This window comes from Coenobita brevimanus, chromosome 100 (genome assembly GCF_032717465.1).
Source record: "Coenobita brevimanus isolate Jiangsu-jjx chromosome 100, ASM3271746v2, whole genome shotgun sequence".
NCBI lineage: Eukaryota > Metazoa > Arthropoda > Malacostraca > Decapoda > Coenobitidae > Coenobita > Coenobita brevimanus.
In genome coordinates, this window is record NC_137053.1 from 64,150,370 (window position 1) to 64,175,098 (window position 24,729).

General features: G+C 44.6%; 1 protein-coding gene across 1 annotated transcript in view; it reads right to left on the minus strand.

Moving 5' to 3' along the window:
- Nucleotides 1-4,241: 4,241 nt before the first annotated feature.
- LOC145414581 (uncharacterized) overlaps nucleotides 4,242-24,729 on the minus strand; it is a 151,149-nt gene continuing 130,661 nt past the window's right edge. The window contains exons 8-11 of the mRNA XM_080284099.1: nucleotides 22,365-22,606; nucleotides 5,738-5,955; nucleotides 5,001-5,313; nucleotides 4,242-4,345 (exon numbers count right to left, since the gene is read on the minus strand). Of these exons, the coding sequence (XP_080140225.1) occupies nucleotides 4,242-4,345; nucleotides 5,001-5,313; nucleotides 5,738-5,955; nucleotides 22,365-22,606 (877 nt within the window). The remainder of the gene's footprint in view (nucleotides 4,346-5,000; nucleotides 5,314-5,737; nucleotides 5,956-22,364; nucleotides 22,607-24,729) is intronic.

The following is a 24,729-nucleotide window of genomic DNA, read 5'->3' on the forward strand; positions in this document are numbered from 1 at the left end:
ATCAATCTTTTTTTTTTTTTTTTTTTCTATACTAGGTACATAGTTCGGGGGGTTAAGGTTGCAGCCGGCTGTATACACACACACACACACACGGAGGTCTGTGATACACATAGGCTACGAACTGGTCACGCCACACATACCCATACACGCAGGCTGACACACACACACACACACACACACACACACACACAAACGGCGGTCTGAGATAATTACTTGGCTTGTTCTATTAACGACGGAGAGTTAACTGTGCGAGACGCGTTTTAATAATTTTCGGAACCTACCTGTTGCCTTCACAGCCTTGCCTCCCTTCGCCAGGAGTCGATGTGCCAGGCTAATACTTAACCCTTTGCGTCAGAGGGCCTGGAGAGCAACGCCTTCACGTGATGGGGCCGATATAACAGGGTGACACCACTGCCCGGTTACACAAAACTTCCCTCAACTCCCTCCCTATTCCCCGAAAGAAGGATGGTGGGCTAAAGAAGGGGAATTTAACCTTACATTTCACTGGGTTTAAGTTCATATGAGTCTGGGGCCACAACAGCAAGTCAAAGAGCATATTCTGTTGGTGTTTCTTGCCATCTCCTGACGATTTTACTTAGCAAAGACTTTTCCCATTGTAGGGGTTAGATAGAGCATTCATTAGAGGATGTCTCCCCTAAGGTTTAATTAAGTCATGTGAGGGTAGTATGAATAAAATATAAAGTACAATAAGTCTGAGGGAATTGAAAATGATGCCCAGTAGTGGTGTTAATGCTGTATCTAGGCCCTCGAGTACGAAAACTATTTCAAGTTAAATAAAATCGTGTGTGGGTTGCAAGAATATATAAACGTCAACGGTGTGATGTGGTTTTCTAACTGTCTGTAGACGATTTACAAAGCTTAGGAGATAGAATTGGAGCCTTAGTTGCAACCTCAACTCACCTCTTCAGTGCGCTGGCATATTATATTCTTGCTGACGACAAAATATTTTATTCATGACTGAAAAAATTCATCGAAATGGAGAGGTTTGAAGCAATCTCTACTAAACCTTCAGTACAATCTACTTTTTTTTTTTTTTTCATTTCGATACGATGACGTATTATTTTTACATTATTTCTTGCTACCTCTAGACGATTATATTCAGCATGGGAGAGACCTCTTGAAGTGAAAATATTCACGACGACCTTGTCAGCTACCTCCACTTCAAACTGGTCCATCTAAACTAAATAATATCGCCTGATGATAGCCAGAATAAAGTACGAAAAGACGTCATGGGAGTGAACAGATTAAAGTATTGCTAACTAAAAACGCATATTCAACTTTGGGCCGTGTTATACAAGACAAGGAGGGCTAAAGAAGGGGTGCTACGAAATTTCCAAAGCCCATCGAACTAAGAGTCAGAATCAGCCTCTACTAACACATGTATGGCGTGACACAACTCATCCTTACCCTCCATTTACTACTTTTTGCAGCACTCAGCACCGTCCTCTGCTTTGTCGTCTGTTTCATTAGGTATTCCGCTGGTGGCTCATTGCACTTGCTTACTTTCCTTTTCTGGCCTCTGGATTCTACCAACTCGATGTACTCAACACAAAAGTATCGCAATTCCCCCTGGCTTTACATTCTGAAAGATATGACCAAGAATTCTGAAGAACTGTACCATAGGTCCTGGTTGTCATCAACATCATAAACATCATCATCATCGTGACCTTTTTTTTTCCACTTAAGGATGGGATGAGGTTGGATCTCGAAAAAAGGAATTAGAACGTACGAAAATGTGGGAAATATCAATAGCATTGTTAGTGATATGGGCCAAGCACTCATCACACATCATTCAAGAACCTGGAATCCTGGCTCAACCTCACACATCTGACCATCTGGATATACTTGTATTTTGGTCTTCTTTATAGATGCGTTTTACATACACCTGCCTGATACAGAATAACTATATACATCTTTCCATCACGCCATTCAATATATAATACTGTATGTCATCAACCTGAAGTTTCGTCTGCGTACCCGGATGTGAAATACCATAACACAAGGAATATATATGACCATTCACGAGAGTATATTGACTCGGGTGGTCCACAAGTTTCCTATTTCGTTACTTTCAAACTCCTGTACAAAGTGATTGTCAAATCGTTAAAAATAACATTAACCCTCTGAACCTGGAGAAAAAAAAAAAAACTCTGCAAGTTCCACAGTTGAAATTTCTTGCTTAGGTCGACAAAAATAGTGGATGTAGCAAACAGTTCCTATTATTGCCACAGATAAAGATATATATGGGTAAGGTTCAAGTAAACACAGCTGTACAATAAGTTGGAGTAACATCCAGTCACTTGGTGTTTAGTTGCCAAACACACCAATGTGGGATTTCTTTTTATTAAAGTAGCGTGATTGAGGAGTACACAAACCCTCACATGCTTATATATACAGGAGAGAGTGAAGGGTTGTCCTGGCAGCGGTTACACCAGGCCTCCTCAGTTAATCTAATGCTGGACAAGGATATTCGGAATGAAAAGTTGGGACTTATCGTAACCAAATATTGGTGCCTCCTTGTCATCTATTAATGACAATCTAAAAGTACATAATATAGGTCAACATACAATTTATTTTTACCTATTATTATACCAAAGTTCAGTATAATCACATTCTCATTTTTAAGTACATGCCTACTTTTGGAATGCACCACATCCATTGGTCATCCACCTTCTATGTTCGTGAGTCGTTCGTCGTGTTTATCAACGCGACACACCTCGGGTCGTAGGTTTACACCTTAAACAGCGAAGGGGAATCCAAGCCCCTAATTCTGACAACCATATATATATATATATATATATATATATATATATATATATATATATATATATATATAGATATATATATATATATATATATATATATATAACGCCTGTGGTTATCAGGTATGGTCAGCCTGCATCTCACATCACTTACTGCAGTCAACAACGACTGAGAGGTTAAACATGCTCCTGGTTTCTCACGTTTCTGAAAATATCGTTCACGACTGGGAGTTTGCATTTCACTTCGCAATTTACTGTTTACGACCACTCGTCTTATTTAATGACCAAATATCGGATGACATGTGGTGCAAGAAGTGTCAGATGGCGTTCATTCGAGTATGCCGTCACTGTTCTGTGAGGGACTGGAAATGTGGTTACCATCGTCTTTTGTTCAATATGAACTAAATGACGGGTTCTTATGGCAAGCCACATACATACACACACACACACACACCACTGGCCCTGCTCTTGGTCTACCTTGAGGCACCAGAGCTGAACCACCGATCTCGAGTGTCGGTCACGTGACTGGCGTATATGTGTCTGTCATGAGACTGGCGTATATACCTTTTAAACAATGAAGTCACCCGTACAGGCAACGCACAACTACTTCAGTGACAATAAGAGCACCGGAACATTGCAATTCACTGCTCCACTTGTCTCTCTTTAGAATCGGCCCTGTTGAGTATCATTAAGTGTCCAGGTTTTTACCAGTTAACCACTTTAACCACCACTGCACTTCAGTCACCTTGATCACTGTTTATAGCTTCACTGTCACCATCATCGCCGACATCATCACAGCTGTGGGTAAGAAGCGAAGGAACTACGTGTCGACTGTAAAAGGAGTGTGAGTGCGCATGTCTGGTGTGATGAAACAAATGGAAACAGCGCGCATGTGTTAACCTCGGCTGCCGGTGTAATGAAGTTGGTAATTTGTGTAGCATGAATAAGGGTACAAGGGTCAGCAGCACTAAGACTGCATGAAATATTAGTGCGTGCTTAGTGTGACTGACCTGGCGTGTGTAATAGTGTGCACATGAAAGACAATGGACAATGGTCAGATGATTTGGGATGGATGAACTGAAAAGTTAAGATCACAAACCTAAGAGGTCCGGTCTGTAGAGTGTGTCTGCTGAGGTGCTGTCTGTGAACTGTTGTAAGGTGTGAACTGCTGCAAGAAGTGACTGCCGAGGTTCTGTCTGTAAATTCCTGGCTGTTAAATGCTGTGACTGGACAATGGGCTGGTGATTTTGGTGGCTGAGCTGTGAAGTCTGGACCCTAAACATGAGAGGTCCAGGCTGTAGGATGTGAACTCTTGGGTATGAAGTGCGAACTCGTTGGCGTGGGCGGCGAGACTGAGCCTTGGAGCTGCCAGACACACAGAGAAGGGCAGCAGACTCAGAGTTGTGGGTTGGCGGGTGTGAGTTGGCAAGGTGTACTCAAGCTATGATCATGATGACTCTAGCTGAAGCGAGCCCTGGGAGCCTGAGCGAACAAGACGCCCTGGTACATGATGCCGTTGACCTCCATGCTGACCACCATGCTCTGGTCCTGACCCCGCCCGCCTGCAACACCATCACAAAGACATAGTTACATATTACCCTACTTACACGCCATGCACATCTCTAAACATGGTCAATAAGCGCCACTCACACTTCTTATCGCATTCCAGTTTCTCACGCAAGATATTTATTAGCACAACACATCATCATCATCATCATCATTATCATCACCATTCCAGTTTTCTTTCTCCACTCAAAAGACTGAGCGAGATAAGACCCAGAAACAAAGAATGATGTAGAAACTATGTATCTTACCATCATGACGTTTCATTGATGGGTGGGGTAAGGTAGGATCCAGAAACACAGAAAAGAGAATGTACGAAAGTTGGAGAACTATCAGCAACATGCTCAGTCGAATGGATCACAACATTCAGTCCCCAGAATACTAGCTCCAGCTCACAGGCCTAACATACATACATGCATACATACATACAGCATGTTTTAATTCTACTGTTATTGTCCTGATGGGAATGCATTTAACCGTTAACGGACGGAAACCATACATAATTTGATGTCATTTGTCTAGAGACTGTAAGAGAGAGTCACTCAAACATTTTTACGTCCTAGCATCAAGAATTATCTGCAAAATGCACCCTCGGATTGAAGAGGTAAAGATATATTATTTTTATTGTTAATTTTCCACTAGAATACGACTCACCTCTAGAAGTAATCTTAATGTTTGCCCCCGGGTGAGATGGCGGTGTGGGCGGTGTGGGTGTGGTGGGCGGGGGTAGTCGTTGGTCAAGCCCTTCATCCTGGTGGTTGGCGCGTTTAGCTGCCGGGGGTATTGACGACCCTTCCTCCAGACGACTCCGCATGTCGCCGCGCAGGTCGTTTCGTATATCGGGACGTAAGTCGTTGCGAAAGTCGTTCCGGAGGTCGTTGCGCAGATCGACCGTGTCTTTGAGGCGCACCGGCCGCTGTAGGTTGAATGGCTGGTACCCTCGGTTGTCCAACAAGGGCGGCACCTCCTGATGGGGGCACAACAACAAGAAGGCTTAAGTTTTATGCCTACTGAGTACACGAGGTCGTAAAGGCAGACAAGTAGGTTATACAACAGGAGCGACACGAAGGCATCACCATCTTGACCTTTTTGTCCCACATACGGACGGAGATGAGGTATGATCCAGAAGAGACACAACGAAGGTGGGAGAACTATCAATACCATATCCAGTAAACTGGACAGGTAATCATTTACACAACATTCAGGCCTCCGAGATTTTGGTTCCACCTCAAAGAGCTAACCATCTGCACATGCACTTGGTTCTGAATGTAATTAAACAGCGAGATATAAATCATCATTCCATTAATACATACTAACGCATAACATCCCACATCAGTCATTACCCACTTCAGTTTTTTGTTCTTTCACTTCAAACAATTACTTTCACTCACATCCTCCTTCAGGTCGAGGTTGAGCGCCTCCTTCTGCGGAGGGAACGGTGCTCCGGCCAGGGGGTGGTGTGGTGGTGGCAGCTTGGGTCCGTCGTCGTCGTGTGGGAAGCCCCCGACTCCACCCCCGACACCCAGCCCTTGGTTGTACAGCTTCCACATGGTCAGCCGCGTTGCCTCCAGCAGCGCCTCCTGTGACCCTGGTGGCGACCCTCCTCGACCTTAGTGCAGAAATTAGTAGAATGAATATTATTGATAGGAAATACTTGGCAGAGAACAAATTTATTTAAGAAATTTAGTTGATCATCCTTGCGTTTATTGCCCCCCCCCCCACGAGCCCAGAGCTCCATGGACAGCCTAGTCCCTCCTGCAGCGCCTCTTGTGACCCTGATAGCGACCTTCCTCAACCTGAGCCAAAAAACTGCTAGGCTAGAAAAGAAAGTGTAGAATCTTTCATGCCTCTTGTTCTGCAAGCAAAAACACGTTCAGATTTTATGTTAACTACGCACTCTATACCCGTAAAAAGAGAATAAATACCACAAGAGAGAATTTCAACTCTTTAGATGGGAGATAACCCACTTAAGGTGATTTTCTCTTGGTTACCGCCAGTGATTCCTCTGTGATGAGGAAAGGCCGTCCTCAAAAGGTTCAAGTACTGTTTTGATCGAACCCCATAGACAGCTAGGTAACTTTTTTGGCATTCTGTTTTGGCTACCGCTAAACGATGATGGTAAACTGAAAGAAACCCCTACCCTCAATAAGGCTAAGGTGTAATGTGTAAAATTAATCACGAAGGATGAGGTTTTGGAAAAGTCCCCTACGGCCACGAGAATAAAGCTCCAGAAATAAATCATGCGAAAGTGACAAATGAAGATGTCTGGTACGTAGTAGGACTCCTTAGTCTTAGGGAACGGGTTATCAAGTCTACTGTAAGCCCAGAATTAGACACATTAAACGAAATCAAGCAACAGTTTAAGGAAGAGGTGCTAGACGGACTCCTATGGCCAGGGCAACACAACCCCAGGAGTAAGTCAACAGCAGCTCCGTCACCTGGCCACGCCCCCTCCGTTAATTACAAAAAGAGAAGGAGCCAGCACTAGTCATATTTATCAAGGATCTTAACCAATGTCCAGGATAAACAAGTCTCCTCAGCGGTGCATTATTATCGGAAAAGGTTTTGTTTTTCGTATTTTTTCAGGTTATTATTCACTCTAATTTGGCTACGCAGTGGATGGTGGCAATGTTAGTGAAGAAGAAAAAATAAAAAAGTATTGCTAAAGACAACTTAAGCTCAAGATGGTTGGTAAATGTGGAACCAGGGGCCTCATGCATACTTAATCATGGTTCTAATTTGCGTTAACAAGGCTGGCTGGTGTAGGAGAGGGGGTGGGGATGGGGAGTAAGGAGGACACGGGTGAGGGGATAGATGTGAGGGAGAAAGGGAAGGCGTGATGGGGATGAAGGGCAGAAATGAGGGGGAAGAGGGGTAGACGTGATGAGGGAGGACGCTAGGAAGGGGGGGGGAAGAAGTAGGGGCGAGGGAAAGAAGAGGGCTATATGGGGTGGAAAAAGGAGCACACGAAGCAAGGGGACAGGGAGGTGAGATGGGTATGTTATTACTAAAGTATATAATAACAGACACAAAGACAAGGATAGCACTATGCAGGAAGGTAGATGGAAGGGTGCTAGGGGCCAAGAAGGGGTATGCGGGTTTAGGCGTGAGAAGAAAGAAGGGGAGGGGGAGGGAGAGGGGGGCGTGTCGGGGTGGGTGGCGGGACTGCGGCGAGGCAACATGAGGGCGGGGCTTGTGACGCCTTATACCGCCCAACCCCGCCCACACACGCCCTACCCCGCCTACACACGCCCATTCCCACCCACCTCCATCACCGACGTTTAATAATTACATGATGAATGCCCTCCTGCCCACGGGGTGACTGGAACACGCTGGGAGCAGGTAGCTAATAATGCCAGTCGATCATTATAATGGCGGGAGCGTAATCTTCAATTACAAAGTATAATCAAAGTGCTTTGGAAACCACCAAGTCTGGGAGTATGCAAATGTACAGACTAACAGCGCGTCACACACCTCCACCTCCACCTCACCTCCGCCCACAGCCTCACGTTGCTACAGTCAGGAATAAAAGTTCTCTTACTATTCCACGGCGACTGCTTCACACTTCAGGGTATGTCCTTTACTTTCCTCCCTGACACATCAAAGAGAGTCATCTAAGGGAGGAGGAGCATATCAAATCTCTCTCAGCTTAGGAATATAGCCAGCAGAGGGAAGTGAGAAGCAGAGGTGAAATATTCGGCAAACTTGTCCTTAATTGTGCACAGTGAAACCCTTAATAGCACTTTACATATACCTGCAAATGTCTGTTAATGGTCCTGTGTTTTCCTGTGCACGAAGAAAGTAACTTCTGAATTAAAATGTAACTGACCGAATCAAATTTTTTTCTAAGGTTGCATCTAGTAAGTGGGTACCGTCCCTTCACCCTTGCAGCACAACCCGTCCGTCTACTCCCTTGCTATTCCACACTACATTATCACAGTACGAAGATATTCCGGTGCTGAAGAGGCCGCTTTCACATGGTGGCACCGATATAACCACGCGACTTCACTGCAAGTTAAACAACGTCCCTCAGCTCCCTCCCGATCCTCCAAAAGATGGACTGTAGAAGGGCAACGACTTGCAGGCCACCGGGTTCACGTCCCGATGAGCCTGAAGCCACAACAACAACAATTTTCAACACAGCTTATCCGTAGTCAGCATTGGGGATTGTGTCATGCAAGATGCGATACAGGCTTATCAGATCTAATATTCATAAGCATCCGCTAAATGACGGTAAAATAATGGGAGCCTTGCCTACACCTTCCCTCTCGTAGTTTTAATAATACAACCGACAGTTTCTAATTTCTCTGGCTTTTCAAACTAAACGGAAATTAAATAAGAGATGATGGACTGCACGTTATCTGAAACGTGAGAGAAATAAAATAAATGTTCTTGTTTATGATCCTAACCTTACCGTAGTAGTTTAGTCACACTTTTTCAGGAGCTGCCTTCCTGGTACGAGTCAATAGGTCTACTGCAGGTATCCTCTTATGTTCTAATGTTTGTGTATTCCCTTCCAACCTTTATATCCACTCCAGACTACGTCGGTTACTCTCCAAATAAGAGTACGATCAGCAGGTGTGGCAGAGTAGGACCATATTAATTTATACAAGAGGTGTGAGTTACCTTCAGTGGTACGAGGCCTCAAAGCGATTACAACGCACCCAAAAAAAGGTATCCACCAAATGCGTCTCCCACTTCTGTACTACCCACACCTACCTTCCACTACCACCATAGCACCCACAGCCATCCTGCCTACTGCACTAGGATTTTACACACACCCTACCAAGAAATACAAAATCTATAACTATGTGGGTGAAATTATATGTGTGGGAATAGCTATGTGGGCGAGGTTATAATATGTGGGTGTGGGTGGGGGCGGTATTAGACATGGGCCTGAGTGGGAAGAAAGGCCATGGTCTTACAATCATCCATCATCATCTAGCCTACACCCACACTCGGCTACACCTACACTTGCGCCCTCTTCTTTTATCATTTTTTCATCTACATCACCATCATCATTATCCCTTGCTTATATATACCCTCACCACTAATCAGACTACATCCTACATTTAGACTTCATCTTCATCTCTCTATATTTTCATGCATTATACCACATCACCACCAACCATGCACACTAACCATCCATTTCCCTTACACTCACCTGCATATTCCTCTCATAATATCTTCACCTTATCTATTCCCCATTATCATCAGCACCTTACCCTCGGTCTTCCTTTCATCTTTCTCTTTATCAAGCCTTCGTACATTACATAGCTACCTACCGCTATTATAAATGGGGTGGGCAGGACCCCAAAACAGAAAATAAAGGAAAATAAAGGTAAAACAATTCGGTTATTATCTGTGCCCAGCAAAAATGGCCTTAACCTAACCTAATACACCCAAATCTAAGTAAATCTGACCTAATGATCTAATGTAATCAAACAACTGCTTCCCGTTGCACTAATAACTCATCATCCACACTCATATCTATACCAACACCCATTCCCACACCCAAGCTCTCCACCCACACCCACGTCATCACACCCCCACCCACCGGATTTCACACCCACAAGGCATAACCCACACCCAAATTCTGTAACTACATCTCCATACAGGGCCTACACATCTTAGTTCCACACCAGTATCCAAGTTCAACACCGACACTGCAACATCCACACTCATACTATCTACAATTTCACACCCACACCCACGTTCTACACCTACATCTTCACATTAAAACTCACATACACCCATTCCATGCACAGTCAGATTTCTTCACCCATGCCTAACTATACAACCACAGTAAACCCTCTGCACAAACATCTACACCCAAACCCACACCTTCACCCACACCAACATCCAAGTTTCACTATCACAACTAAGTTCCACATTCACACCCACACCCATGGTCTACACCCACACCCAAATAACATACCCATACCCATTTCCACACCCACACCCACATCCACGATCATGTTCCACGTCCGCATCAAAGTTCCAAAGCTATAGTTACATCTACGCCCCACACCCATATTCCACACCCTCACCCAAGTCCCATAACCACATTCAAGTTCCACACCCACAAACATGTTCCACACCCACATTCCACACCTCTGCCCACCTTCCACACCCACACTCAAGTTCCACACCCACACTCAAGTCCCACACCCACAGCCACGTTCTACACCCACACCCAGGTACACACCCATGCCCACACCCGGAGTTAAAAGCCCGCCCAAGTCGATCCTGCCATTAATTAATCATTTCTATTGTCTGCAGTCCTCGCTTTTTATCCGCACGTCCTTCTGTACTCTTTTTCTTCATCCATGCGTCTTCATATGCCTTGTTTTCTTTACATCCTCTTCTCTTGTCTTCTCTTTCCGTATCTCTCTCTTCAACTTACGTGACTCTTAAGGTTTTGTAATTTGGAAGTGTGTTTTTCCATTGATAATGAGGTCAGATTACCGAGATTGGGTCGGAAACTTTGTATAAACTCGGTCTCCTCGTTAATACACTCCTCCTTCTGTATGCATGTGCTGTATATGTAGGTATGCAGGTTTATTTCGTGTTCTTCTTCATCCTCTCTCTCTCTCTCTCTCCATATCTACCTGCAAACGTGTCTATATTTATCTCTCACACTCCTTATCTTCCTTCTATAACCTCCTCTTTAACATCCTTCCCTTCCACCTCTTCATCATTCCCACGTTTTATCTTCCCTTCCTCCTCCTCCTCCTCTTCTATTCCCTGCCCCGGCCATCAGTTATGCGTGATAAGCAGAAGACACGTTTGACTCAATAATAGGCAGACAATAGAGGCAGCAGTAACAATAGCAGAGGCAAGGTAAGGAATGTCTTGGTTCGGTTCTCTCGTATACATGCGCACACACACAGCCGCGCAGAATACCTCCTAGCTTGTGCTCTCTCTCTCTCTCTCTCTCTCTCTCTGGTTGAAGTGGCCAGGTTCCTACAGGTCACTCATAAGAACCTGGTGTCAAAACATCATGTCAGAGGAGAGTCTGATCAGGAAAGCAAAACTCCAGGACTATGCTCTCTTCACCTGAACATGGCTCTGATTTTTGTCTTTTTGTAGATCATTTGTAACTGATCATTACAAGAAAGACAATATTTCGGCTATACATCCTTTCTGTAAAACTTTTTCGTGGCTAGCATCACATTCTAGTGTTAATTTATCACTGGAAATTTTAGGCCATGTTAAGATAATAAAAAAAGGGTATAGCACCAATTTCTAGTACTGATATCTTGCAGCAGTTCAATATTCAAAATGGAAGGATGGAAATATTAGGCCAAGCTGAAGTAAAGAGAGTATAGGTAACCTGTCTACGGTGAGAAAGACAGGTTCTGGTCAGGCTGTGGAGGTGAAGTGAGGGCGGCAGGTAACAATTAGCGGGGGGGTAATATAAATAGATCCGTGCCGCGGCCATTCATGTAGGGAGGGAGCGGCACAAAAGACTCATTATCATATCGTTTATGGACGGAATCAAAAACCTTCATTGTCTCGGAGGAGCCCCTTTGAAGGCCATACACAACTGAGTGGGCCCCGCCTCTCTCTCCGCAATCGCTACACCTGGAGTGGTATTCTCAAACATTTTAACGATCGATTCCCTGTCGTAACTTAGATATGTATTCCAGACGAACTAGCGACATGAGAAGTTACTGTATCGTTACGAGAGGCAGTAAAGACAGGAAAGAGCTTAAGTTCTTAATTCTCTAACGTTTCCGGCTATACAGGACCCATCCCCGGAGAAAATGTCTCCTCTCTGAGGATGAGTGCTGTGTAGCCCGATACGTTAGACACATAAAAGACTTGAACGCTTTCCTGTTCTTCCCATCCACTCATTCCTACCATTTGCCAAAGTGAACCAGTTATACTGTACTCTCTTTTCTCTTCCATGTCCTTCATAAAATCTTAGTTACAACTGATATTTGATGGAAAGCTTATCTAAGAATCGAAGTCCTGAATCTTACAGCCCCGGCTCTGATTCTTCTTTGTCTTTTTCTCTTCAGATTAAATCCTAGTTTGAAGGGAATCGATCACTTAAATGCTTGAAATTCTCTTCCCTGAGGAACGCGTTACCGCCGACTGAAGATACTTTCTATCACCCTTTTTGCGCTTTAATTTGCATTAAATACCTTACCAACTTCAGTCCAACGAGGTACTCCCTATTTCGTCCTTGGTATCTCTATACGATTTTATTTAGCTCAGGAGAGACTTTTCAAACTAAATGGGATCTGATAAAGCATCCACTGACTCCTTCACGACAACAGGTCTCCCTAAGATTTAATAAAACTGTCTGGAGCAAACAGAAAGTTTACCAAGAGAATATGCCATCTGATTCAAGGTGGTTTTAACCCTCCCGCTGCATTAGACGATTCATGTATTTTATTCTGGCCACCATCCTTGCAGTCAAGGAACTAAGCGTACTCTTGTGTGTGTGTGTGTGTGTGTGTGTGTGTGTGTGTGTGTGTGTGTGTGTGTGTGTGTGTGTGTGTGTGTGTGTGTGTGTGTGTGTGTGTGTGTGTGTGTGTGTGTGTGTGTGTGTGTGTGTGCGCGCGCGCGCTTAAGAGATGAGATGAGATGAGAAAAGACAAGAGGAGAGACGAGACAAGAGAGGAAAACAATCTGTATAATTAACAAGAGAATAGGGAACGTGTTATATGCAAAAACAAATTGGTAAGGCAGAGGTGCCAGGGAGCCTCATAAGCCCAGGAGGACACGACCCTGAGATGATGGAGGAGAGAACGATAGGCAATTGAGGCTTGACGGGTATCACTCATTGACGACCAAGTTTGGGGAGGGGGCGGCCGTAAATATTCCCGTGGCCCCGACAGGAGAATGGGTCCTCGTCCAGTAAGCATCGTCATTATGCCAATCCAGCTCCCCACCTAAAGAAAGTTATGTGTGCTCGAAATAAAGCAAGGATACTGAGAACATGTGTACTCGGGACAAAACAAGGATTCTGGGAACATTTCGTAATAAACAGAAACAATCTCCATCAACCCATTCACTCTGGTGACTTCTTTTAATTTAATTCTTGATACCACGAGATCTATAGGATGCTGAGTGACTGAGGACCCGGTGTGGCTCGGTGGTTACCGTGTATTCTTCCCAGTGTATGTGTCCTGAGTCTGGTGGTTCGAAACTCAAAGGGTGACCAGCACTTGAAGAAGGTGCTAGTAGTGTGTCCTTTCATATGCCTGAACAGTCTGCACATACGGAGGACATATACAAACTCTGACAAACAAAAACACTGCTAATTAAACATTTCCACTTCTACATATACTACCCTCACTATAGACACGCTTTCGCTCCATACTTGGCCGGCACGGGGAACGGTATATTTCAACTATCGTTCTCCCTCCAAGGGCCCCAAATGACTGATAAGGATGTACAGTTGAGGAATGAAGAACATATGGACTGAACATTAAAGGAAATAAAGAAAAGCCATTACGCACTCCAACCCTTTCACCTCACCATCACTGGGCCAAAAATCAGAGTTCATCCACCTTTAACCTGGCGGTGATTTTTCGTCATTTGCAGTTTATTTCTCGTTGTTGAATAGCAGAATAAGTCAATACTAACGGCCTATATTCTTTCCATAGCATTTCATGACTGGCATCGCATCCTAATCTCTCAATACAACTTAGCTATGAAGGAGAGGTGGCAATTTTAGACCATGTTAAAGTGTACAGAGCATAGTAGGCCATCAAACTTAAATCACGTAAAAGCGAAAAGAACAGTGTGAATGACGAATGAGGATATGACTGAGTGGAGACGAGACACTGAAGGCCGTATCAGACATCCCAATAGATATACGATTTAAGCTCCTAATTATAGGGGATTTAAGACTGATAATCGAGCGGCAGGCGGAGGGTAGGGATAGGCCTCTTTCAACTAGCCCCTCGGCCTTGTGGTGGGAAATGAAGAGATGAGAAGGGAGGAGAGATGAGAAAACAGGAGAGGAGAGGAGAGGAGATGATGCGGAAGGATAGAAGGAGAGAAGGGAGAAGGAGGGAAGGAGAACATAGGAAGAGGAGAGGAGACGAGAGGAAGGAGAAGAGAAGGGAAGAGAAGGTGAGGAATGAGAAGAAAGACGAGACAGGGGTGAGAAGAGAATGGAAGAGGAAAGGAGCAAAAATAAGATAACCCGAAAGGAGGAAAAGGTGGAAAGAAGATAAAGAAAAGACAAGAGGAGAGGGGGGAGAGGAGGGGGCCTAGGGCGATGGCTGGGTGGGGGTTGGGGAGGGGGGAGGGGCTGGAAGGTGGGGAGAATTGACGGCTGATCCATCTTCCCTTATCTAACCTTATCGTTGCTGCTAACTATCGGGTAAAAGCGTGACCCTGCCTTAATATCTCCCTCATTATCTCTCTCTCGCATCATATCTCACCATCGCCGTCTCGTTAGCTCGTAGGGTTGCGGCTTTTCATTGGCATCGCTTTCACCCTCGGGACGCTTATTATTTCGCAGCGCCTGTGAATTATTGGTCAGCCTCCGTCTCCTTAAATCCTTCACAACGAGAGGGTCTTTCTGTGATGAATAAAATCGTCTCGCTGTAGAGGAGAGTCGTCATCCTAGTAATGGTACTGGAGATTATTTGTAACCTCTTCACTAAAATCACCCGGCCGAAACAAGAATTAACTAATAACAATGTTTTTTTCTTTACTGAAAGGTTCTACTCGCACAGGGAAGTCTTTCCCTGTCCAGGGGTTAATGCTGATCGTTTTAACCCGCTTAGCACTAGATATCTCCCTTACGCTGAAAATAATATTCTGGTGGAAGCATGATTAAAATACAGCAGACCTCATCGCTGTGAAGTGGCAGGAGATGCGGGAGAGAAGGGAGGGACAAGAGAAGGAAATGAGGGAGAAAAGAGTGAGATGTGGAGAAAGGGAGAAGAAGGCAGGGAGGTTGAAGCGAAAAAAGAGATCACGAAAGTACGGAGAACTGAAAGGAAAAGAGATGGGCCGGAGAAGGGTGAAGAAGTAATAAACAAGAGGGGAGGAAGGAGGTAAAACACGGTGACCAAGAAAAGAGAGGGGAAGATTGAAACAGAAGGTGTACAGGAAGGTGAGGAGGGGAAAGGAAAAAAGAGAGGAGGGTAGAGGAGGGAAAGGAAGGGAGAGATGGGGAAGGAGATGAAGCAAGAGCAAAGACTGATGTAAGAGAACGGTCTCTCCCAAATCCAGTCAATATCTTTTAGTTTTTACCGTAGCTGATGGCGGGGAGATAGGGTCACACAGGATAGTAGGTTATGGTGTGACGTCCAGCCGCATATGCTGATAGTTTACCTCTGAGACGGAGGAAAACATAAAGGAGCGAAGGGAAATGAGAAGAAGCAGGAGGAAAGGGAGGAAGGAGGAGGGGAAGGAGGATGAGCAAGAAAGGAAGGATGGATGGAAGGAGGGGAGGAAGCGGAAGGATAGAAGTATGGAAAGAGGTCCTGCTCTAGTCCAAGTCCGGTCACCTGGTCCATTTATGACCTGGCTGAGTGTGAAGTGACCAACCCGGTTTGGCAGTAAACCAGTCACACCAGCAGGCACCCACAAACTATAAACCACACATATACCACATAAAGCACGCCGGTACCCACATCCGATATAAACCACATACCAAACACATAAAGCACCCAGCACTCACACAAACCACACACCGACCACATAAAGAATGCCAGTACCCACACCGTACACCACATACTCACCCAACCACACACAATAAACCACACATACACCACACATAAACTCCATAAAGCACCCAGCACCCCCACAATAAACCACATAAAGCACCCACACACATTAAACCAGACATACAACACGTCGCCATCATAACGCCAACACAGCCACAGTAAAATAATCAGTGTTGCCAGATCAGGCCAGATATCAGCCCCTAGCCGCCTCCTATTTATTGCTCCTATTTAATGGGTGCTCATAAATCCACCTGCATTTTACGGCCAAACTCCTGCACCGCCTCGTCTCCAACCAGGATGTGAGGGGGTGTCAGGGTGAAGGTAAGGAGCTGTGAGGGTGAGGGTGAGAGTGAAGGGATGAGAGTGAGGGTGAGCGTCTGCGAGAGAGAGGGTTAGGATGAGGGGCTGTGAGGGTGAGGGCAGCGTCAAGAATGAAACACTGCTAAATGGAGCTTCTTTTATCCCAATACCTTAATTACTATAGTACTGCCACACTAACCTGGCCTAGATTTCCGTCGTTATCCAGCTTATTTATAGTAGCTCAGAGGCAGAAAAGAACAAAGCTACGGCACTGAATCATTTCCCTAGTACTTCCTCGTGACTATCATCATATTCTAGTGTTAATCTAATGCTATAACTCAGCATTCAAGGTTGAGAGATGACAATTTTACGCCAAACTAAAATAAAAACAGTAAAAAAAAAATTACTACACAAAGTACTTATTTTTTTTTTAAGCCCACACCTTCTTAGACTTAAGTGATGAGTGAATGTGTGTGTGTGTGTGTGTGTGTGTGTGTGTGTGTGTGTGTGTGTGTGTGTGTGTGTGTGTGTGTGTGTGTGAAAGAGAGAGAGAGGGGGGGGGGAATAAGCAGTGAAGGTGAGCAGTGAAAATGAGCAGTGAAGGTTAGGATGTGAGTGTCGTGGCGGTGCAGCGGCCTTGGCAGCTACCTGGGACAAGTAATTACTCTGTGCTAATTAGACACATTTAACGCATCACCAACCTCTTGCGGTTTCTCATTACCCGACCCACATCATGTCCTGCTCATCACCACATAACCTCACTTCCTTCCTAACCTCAAACCTAACCTCACAACCTTCCCTCACACCTAACCTAACCTAACCTCACTTCACCCCCTTCCTTCAAACCATAAACCATTGTTCCTTCACAGTGATTACCCTAACTACCAACATTCCATCGTAACTATCATCACAGCTACCAACATCCAACTCTTATCACAACTACAAACATTCCCTCATAACTATCACTACGACTACCAACATTTGCCAATAACTCTCCCCGTAACTTCTAATTCCCCATAATAGCCATCATCACCACAACTACCAACATTCCGAGAACCGCAATCACCAGCATCCCCAGAACAACCACCACAAACACGACCGCACATCTCTCTCTCTCTCTCTCTCTCTCTCTCTCTCTCACACACACACACACACACACACACACACACACACACACCGTACCCTCAGCATTTATTGAGCAGTTACGCCACAACAATGAAAGCAAAAACACAGACAAAAAAAGTAATCAACACCAGCTCCCATAAGAGGACAATGGGAGTGTGGGGGAAACAAGTGAAGAACAGGGAGTATGGTGTGAACAGTTTATGGTCGTGGTGGTGATGGTAGTGGTAGTGATGGTGGTAAAAACTGCACCCCCACAAAACCACACCTTCACTATTGTCTCCCCACCAAAGTCGCCGACACAAAGGTAGAGACGGGAGAAAACGATTGCATAATTCACCTCTGATGCTTCTCACTTGTCATCATCATTATCATCATCATCATCATCATCATCATCCCGAACTCTTTTTCCTATCATTTTTTTCTCTCTCTTCTGCTTAACAATTTCGTTAAAGAATAGGTGTTAAGAAGTCCTGAGAGGCCACCAGAATACTCGTGTGTGTGTGTGTGTGTGTGTGTGTGTGTGTGTGTGTGTGTGTGTGTGTGTGTGTGTGTGTGTGTGTGTGTGTGTGTGTGTGTGTGTGTGTGTGTGTGTGTGTGTGTGTGTGTGTGTGTGTGTGAGACCTATCGATCCTTTAGAGGCTGTTAATCATAGGTTAGATTATAACCAAGGTATCTGTGAGTCACGGACAGTATAGAATAGAGGAGGGAATAAAAAAACATAGGATGGAGGTGGTAAGGAGAAGGAGGGAGCGAGGGAAAGTGGCTGGGAGAGGAAGGAGGGAAAAGGAGAGATACAGGGAAATGGGGGTAGGGAAAAGAGCTAGGGGAAGGAAAACTGGGAGGGATAGGGAGAAGAGAAGGTGGGACAGAGGTTGGGAGGGGACAAGCAGGAGAGATGAGGGTCTGGAGGGAAGGGACAGGGAGGGGAGGAGGGAGCACAGAGGATGCGAATAGAGAGAAGGGGCAGACGGAGGGATAGGGAAAAGGGAAGAGGAAGGAAAGGAGGGACAGAGGAAGGAAGAGAGCGACGGTTGGATGGGGAAGACGATGGATGGATAGAAACAGGGACAGAAGGAGGAAAGGAACGACGAATGGATAGGAAGAGGAACAGAGTGAGGAAGTGAGAGACGGAATATACAGAAACAGGAGACCAAAAGGAGTTTACTAGAGCCTCGTCAGGAAGATTCAGCCGTCGTATTTGTAAAACTTTTTGAGATGAAAGGTCGTACTCAGTAACATAGAAGGCTTCGTAACACCTCTTCCGTAGTGATTTATTCTGCATATTTCACCTTAATATTCTGCTGTACGTAATTTATGCCGCTCCGATACTAACTGACATCGGAAGCATTGCAACATCTCCTCCGTAGTCATTTGTGTTGTATACTTAATCTTAATAGTCTCTTCCATGTTATTTATATGGCTTTAATATCGACACAGTGTAGTCTGCATCAAACTATGAGGACACTGAGGCGTAATGTGCAGCACAAGTCGCTACGCGAGATGTGTTACGAAATCATCAAAGCCATTTCTGAATACGCCACCAAGTCGCATATACGGTTTTTTATGCTACCACACATTCAAAGCCAAAATGCAGTGAATAATGACGTAAAAATAAAATAAAATAAATCTGACAGTATCTCAGTTCTATGCAGCCCCGTTTATCGTAAGAATTAGTTAAGATTTTTCGTGAATACGGGTCTAGTTCCCAGCTTCGCTCCCAGGAATGTCGATCATCAGGGACCATATTTTTAAACATTCTTGAGTCTAACCACTTCAGCACGAGGACTTTTCTCTGAGTTCGTTTACACGTTTGCTTACCATGCAGCAAATGAATTTAGGTGATTGAGTCATAGAATGAAGAGTGAGAGACTGACTTGGAGAGTGTATGTGAGTTACGTGGAGGGAGGGAGAGGGAGGAGGAGACCGAGGATGAGATGGAGGGATGGAGTGGAGGTATACGAGTGAGGGGAGGGGGGGTGTAAGTTGGGAGGAAGGCAGCGATATGGCAGGGACAGGACGACATGGAGGCGGTTTATTTGCGGCCACCCCTCACGGGATTCAGGCGTTGGGCTATAGATAGAGTCATGGGAGCCTGAGTGTGTAAGGTGTGTTTAGCTGAGAGTCATAGAGGCCTGAATCAGTAAGATGTATTTAGCTTAGTGAGTCATAGCAGCCTGAGATTTTATGATGTATTTAGCTGGGTGAGTCACAGGAGCCTGAATGTATTATGCATTTAGCCGAGTACAAGACGTATTTAGCTGAGAGTGAGTCACAGGAGACAGTGTTAAGGTGTATTTAGCTATGTGAAAGATTTATTTAGTCGAGAGTGAGTCAAAGGAGCCTGAGAATGTACGATGTATTGAGCTGAGTGAGTCATAGGAGCCTGAGAATGTACGATGTATTGAGCTGAGTGAGTCATAGGAGCCTGAGAATGTACGATGTATTGAGCTGAGTGAGTCATAGGAGCCTGAGTATTAAGAGGGTCTGTGAATATCTGGGCAGAGCAGCCGGCCAGTCCGCCCCGCCGCCGGCCCATCATTTACATACGTAATCACGCAGCAACGGGTAATTGTGATATTGCCAGCGTGGCCTGCAAATGCAAATGTTGAAAATGATCACGATTTACAAGACGCCACCAAGGTCCGGCCGGGAAGGGGGAGAGGAGAGGAAGAGGCAGAGGGTAGGAGGTAGAAGGTAGGTGGATATAGATGGAGGAGGAGGAGGAGGAAGAGGGTGGAAGAACATGGCCGAAGTCTCGTAAGGCAATAAGACAACGACTCCATGTTTGTTGTTGTTCATTTAAATACAAATCTTAGCTATGAGGGGAAAAATACCTTAGGTAATCTGTGCATATAAGTGAGGATGGAGAATGAAGACTGACCTGGAGAGTGTAGACGTGAGGTGGAGGGGGAGACCACTGCTGAAATGGAGGAATGGAGTGAAGCATATGAGAGAGGGATGTGTGGGTTGGTGGTAGGACAACGTGATGGCGGAGGACAGGGTGGCATGAAGGCATTTCGCTTGTGGCTATCCCTATGTATCCACCTAGCTACAGACAGATAGAGACGTCCTGGCACTGAGGGAGTTAATATCCTCTTGAGAGCGTGTTTGTGAGTCAGCCACCTGAGCAAAGACAGGCACACTGTGCGGTGATGAGGGTGTGGCGGGGGTAGGGTGAGGCGAGGACGGCCACCCTAATATGCAGACCTAACCTATCTTACCCTATCCCAAAACAACCTATTCTATCCTATCCTAAGCTAAGCTAATCTATTAAAACCTATCTTATCCCAAACTAACCTATCCTAGTCTACCCTATCCTATCCTACCCAACCCTAAACCAACCTAGCTGAACCTAACCCAACACAAACTAACCTATCCTGTCCTATCCTATTTCAACCTAACTATCCCACCCTAGTGACGGCATGCACAGTCCGCGGTGATGAGGGTGTGGCGGTGGAGGGGCGGGACGAGGACGGCCACCCTAATATGCTCACTATAATGTCTTCCAATTTGTCACTACTCTGATAAATATAGTCTGGCTGATTATTACAAACGCATATTGTTCTCTCCTCAGCTGAATAATAGCAACTTCGAGAGGTAGCAATACTCATTTTACTTTGACTTGGCTTCAAATTGCCATCTCTCCAGTTTGAACGCTGTATTGTATAAAGAGATGAACACTAGGAAATGTTGATAGCCATGAAGTGTTACTGAAAGAATGAAGAGCCGTAGTACTGTCTTTTTTTTACCACGGAGCTATGCGATATAAGCTGCATAAGGACGAAAATCTGGGCCAAGTTAAGGTCAAACATTTATATTCTCATGTACACAAATGATCAACTGTGGAACATTCCTTCTCACGGAAGTTAACCAATATTTCCAGTCTTTCATGAACACAACTGGTTAACTAAGGAACAATCATCTTCAGTCCGTCTTTCTTTCTGCCTAGCACAGCGAAATCCATGACAACCTTGGACTGCCGAGACAATTCACATATGCAATCTCATATGAAAATATAGCTACCTACATACCTAATGCCAGACGCCTAATCCTTGAGTGTATCCAGGTTAGCCAGTGCAACAAAAACACCATGGACTCTAGGAGGCTCCCAGCAGCCCCTTAGAGATACATTTACCACCACTTCTGCAGATGAAGCTTTTATTGTATATGAAAGTCACAGTTCCTGTAATTATAAAGGTGCAAACGTTTTTCTAGCTCAAGATAATTCCTTTAGAAGAAATGGGACTTTTGCGATCGAAAGACCAGATTTATTATTATTATTATTATTATTACTATTATTATTATCATCATCATCATCATCATTAGTACTGTTCCCGGTACCACAACTGACGACTTACGCATTTTGCTCTGGCAATTTATGCATTTTGCTCACACAGTTTTATTCGCTACACAATTACCCCCGGTGAAATAATCTACATTAACCCCTAGATGACGGCAGAGAATTTATATATTTAATTTTGGCAAACGTCAGGCGATTTAATTTACATTTTTAAAAATACCGACACTGCCGGTACATAACATGCATGATAATATTAACGAGCCATTTGAAGAAACAAATTGGTATGAAGGGCAACTTGGAGTCTCCTTAGTTATGACCCCCAGTCTCTCTATCAACATGTATTGTCTGTTTCTGCAACTGAGCTGAGTGAAACAGACTGCAAAAGGACGAAAAAATTTGGGCCAAGTTAAGGTAAAAGGAGTATAGTCAGAGTAAGCCTCCAGTCTGACTACACTTGGCCATCAACTGAACTGAAAGGGGTTACAGATCTTGGTCAGGCGAAAACAAACAACTATAGCAAACTCACCCGAACTGGAAGTGGTTAGAGATCTTCGTCAGGGAAAAACAAAACGATTATGGTAAACTCACCGAATGCGTCTGGCTGTGGGAGAGGGTATGTGGAGCCGTTGCCGTTGAAGTGGGGTCCGGCGAGGGAGAGTGGTGTGTGTAGCCCGTGGAGGCCAGGCAGGTTCAACAGAGGAGGCCCTGGATCGCAAGGGTATGAGGTACGCCTACCCTCACGTCTGTTGTTGTCGATGGCGGCTTGTAGTTCAGCTGGGTTGGAGAATTTGGTTTTCTCACACTCGTACGGGTACAGATACTTGGTGTACCTGCAGAGGGGAGGGACAGAGATTGAGAATATCGGTGAAGAGGTACAGATATAGAAAAAGGTAGATATAGATACTACAAATACAGATATAGGCCTACTGTAGGTACCTGGTGTATTTGGAGAGGAAAGAGAATTCTACTATGTCCACATTAACTAAGCCTAAAATTGCCATCTCTTCATTCTAACTGCTCAGCTATAACAAGAAATGAACACTAGAATATGATGCTAGTCACGAAAACGCGCTATGGAAAGTATGGACGACAAAAATATTATCCTATTCTGCTACTGTGCTGAAGGAAATGGGCTGCAAAATACTGTATATTTATATCTCGAAATGATCTGATTTTGATTCCCGATTTCCTTACTTCAAATTCACACAGACAATTTTCGTAAGTTTTCTTGATTTGCAAAGTTCTTTCTTCAGCACTTGGTGCAAAAATAGGATATTACAAGGATTCAGAGGTGACTCCATCAACATGCAATCTAAAATAATAAAATATATTTACAGAATTAACCACAGATCAGGACTAAATTAGAACAGAACTGATGTGCTGGAAACCTTAATACCATGTGCAGAAGCAGGGCCTGAAGATTTCTGAATGTGAATTCTATATATATATATATAGGATTTTCAATATGTATTGACTAGTTACTGTAACCGACCGCCAGTATACTCGTATGCAATATGGTGGTGGGTGAGCGCGTGTCAAGAGAGCATCACGGATATGAAAGTTGGGTTCCTGAGTCGGTCTGGGTGCTTAAGCCTTTGAAGTTGGTGGCTGTGGCAGACAAGAAGGGTTGGCCTGTAGGGCAACAGGTCGTCACAGCTGCACCGCCCCTGCTTCCTTTGTTTTGAAGATGGGAGGTTATGGGTACGGCTCCATGTCTACCTGTTCACTGCCATGACGTCTTAGATAGTATAGTTTTGTCACCCCAAAACGATTTTCTTCACCCCATCCTTAAACTGGAAATAAAAAGGTCAGGATGATGATGACATTACCACCAGTCACTGCTGTTAGGCTTAAAGGACATTTCGCATCAGGGATGTTACACGTAATCTTCAACAGTATACGAAATTTCTGTTAAGTAAAAAACAACAACAACTTGGCGGCATCAAGGACAGAATAAAAATTACGTCACCGTAATGAAGGGGTTAACTTATTCGAAAATCTTAGCTCCATCCCATAGGCATACAAATTCCACATATAATTTTACTTCATATGACGAGGGTTGTCTACTGAAAACTTAAAACTCAAGGGGGAAGGCACGTCCACAACTTCTGGCGGCAAAATCTAGAGTATGTAACGCAGACCGACCAAATCTGACATCATATCGTTGTGAACTACACTCTCTGAACAGGGAAGCAGCTCAATTAAATATAGCAAGGCGTTGAAAAACTGTATGTCAAAAATTCGGGGCTTGTCTTCTTTGTTCGCAATATTAATTCTAAGCCTTTAGTTTCTCTAGCAAGACTTGTTAGCTAGAAATAATTTCGTGACTGCCAATTATCGACTTAGATACACTGACGTCTGTTTCTTACTATACCTCTTCTACCTAAAATTTGGCCTAGATTTTCGTCCTTTTGCAGCTTATTTCACGTTGCTCGGTGACAGAAGGAGATAATGCTATGGCTCTACTGTACATCCATTCCACAGCACTTGTGCGTAACTAGCTTCATATTCAAGTATTTAACTCGAGTTATAACCCAGCAGTGAGGATGGCTGGACGGCAAGTTCAGGTCTTCAGAGTAAAACCAGTACAGAAAGTTTCTACCCCTAGGACCGAAGAAGTTATGAGAGAACATACTAAGCGGGGAGAGATGGGTTATGAGTCGGTAACACAGTAGCGGGTGTGGGTTGGGGTGGGCGTGGGTGGGCGGGGCTGGACCTGACTTACCCCAGGCGCGCCCACTCTTTACCACTACCACCACCACACACTCAAATAACATACAGACTTTTGCAAGTTCTCCGATCAGGTTTATTCTTGTTCTCTGGACTCAACCGCATCCCATCCTTAGGAAGTAAAAGCGGTCTGGATAATGATGGTGATGATGATGATGATGATGATGATGATGATGATGACGACGGTGATGGTGATGGTGATGGTGATGATGATGATGATGCA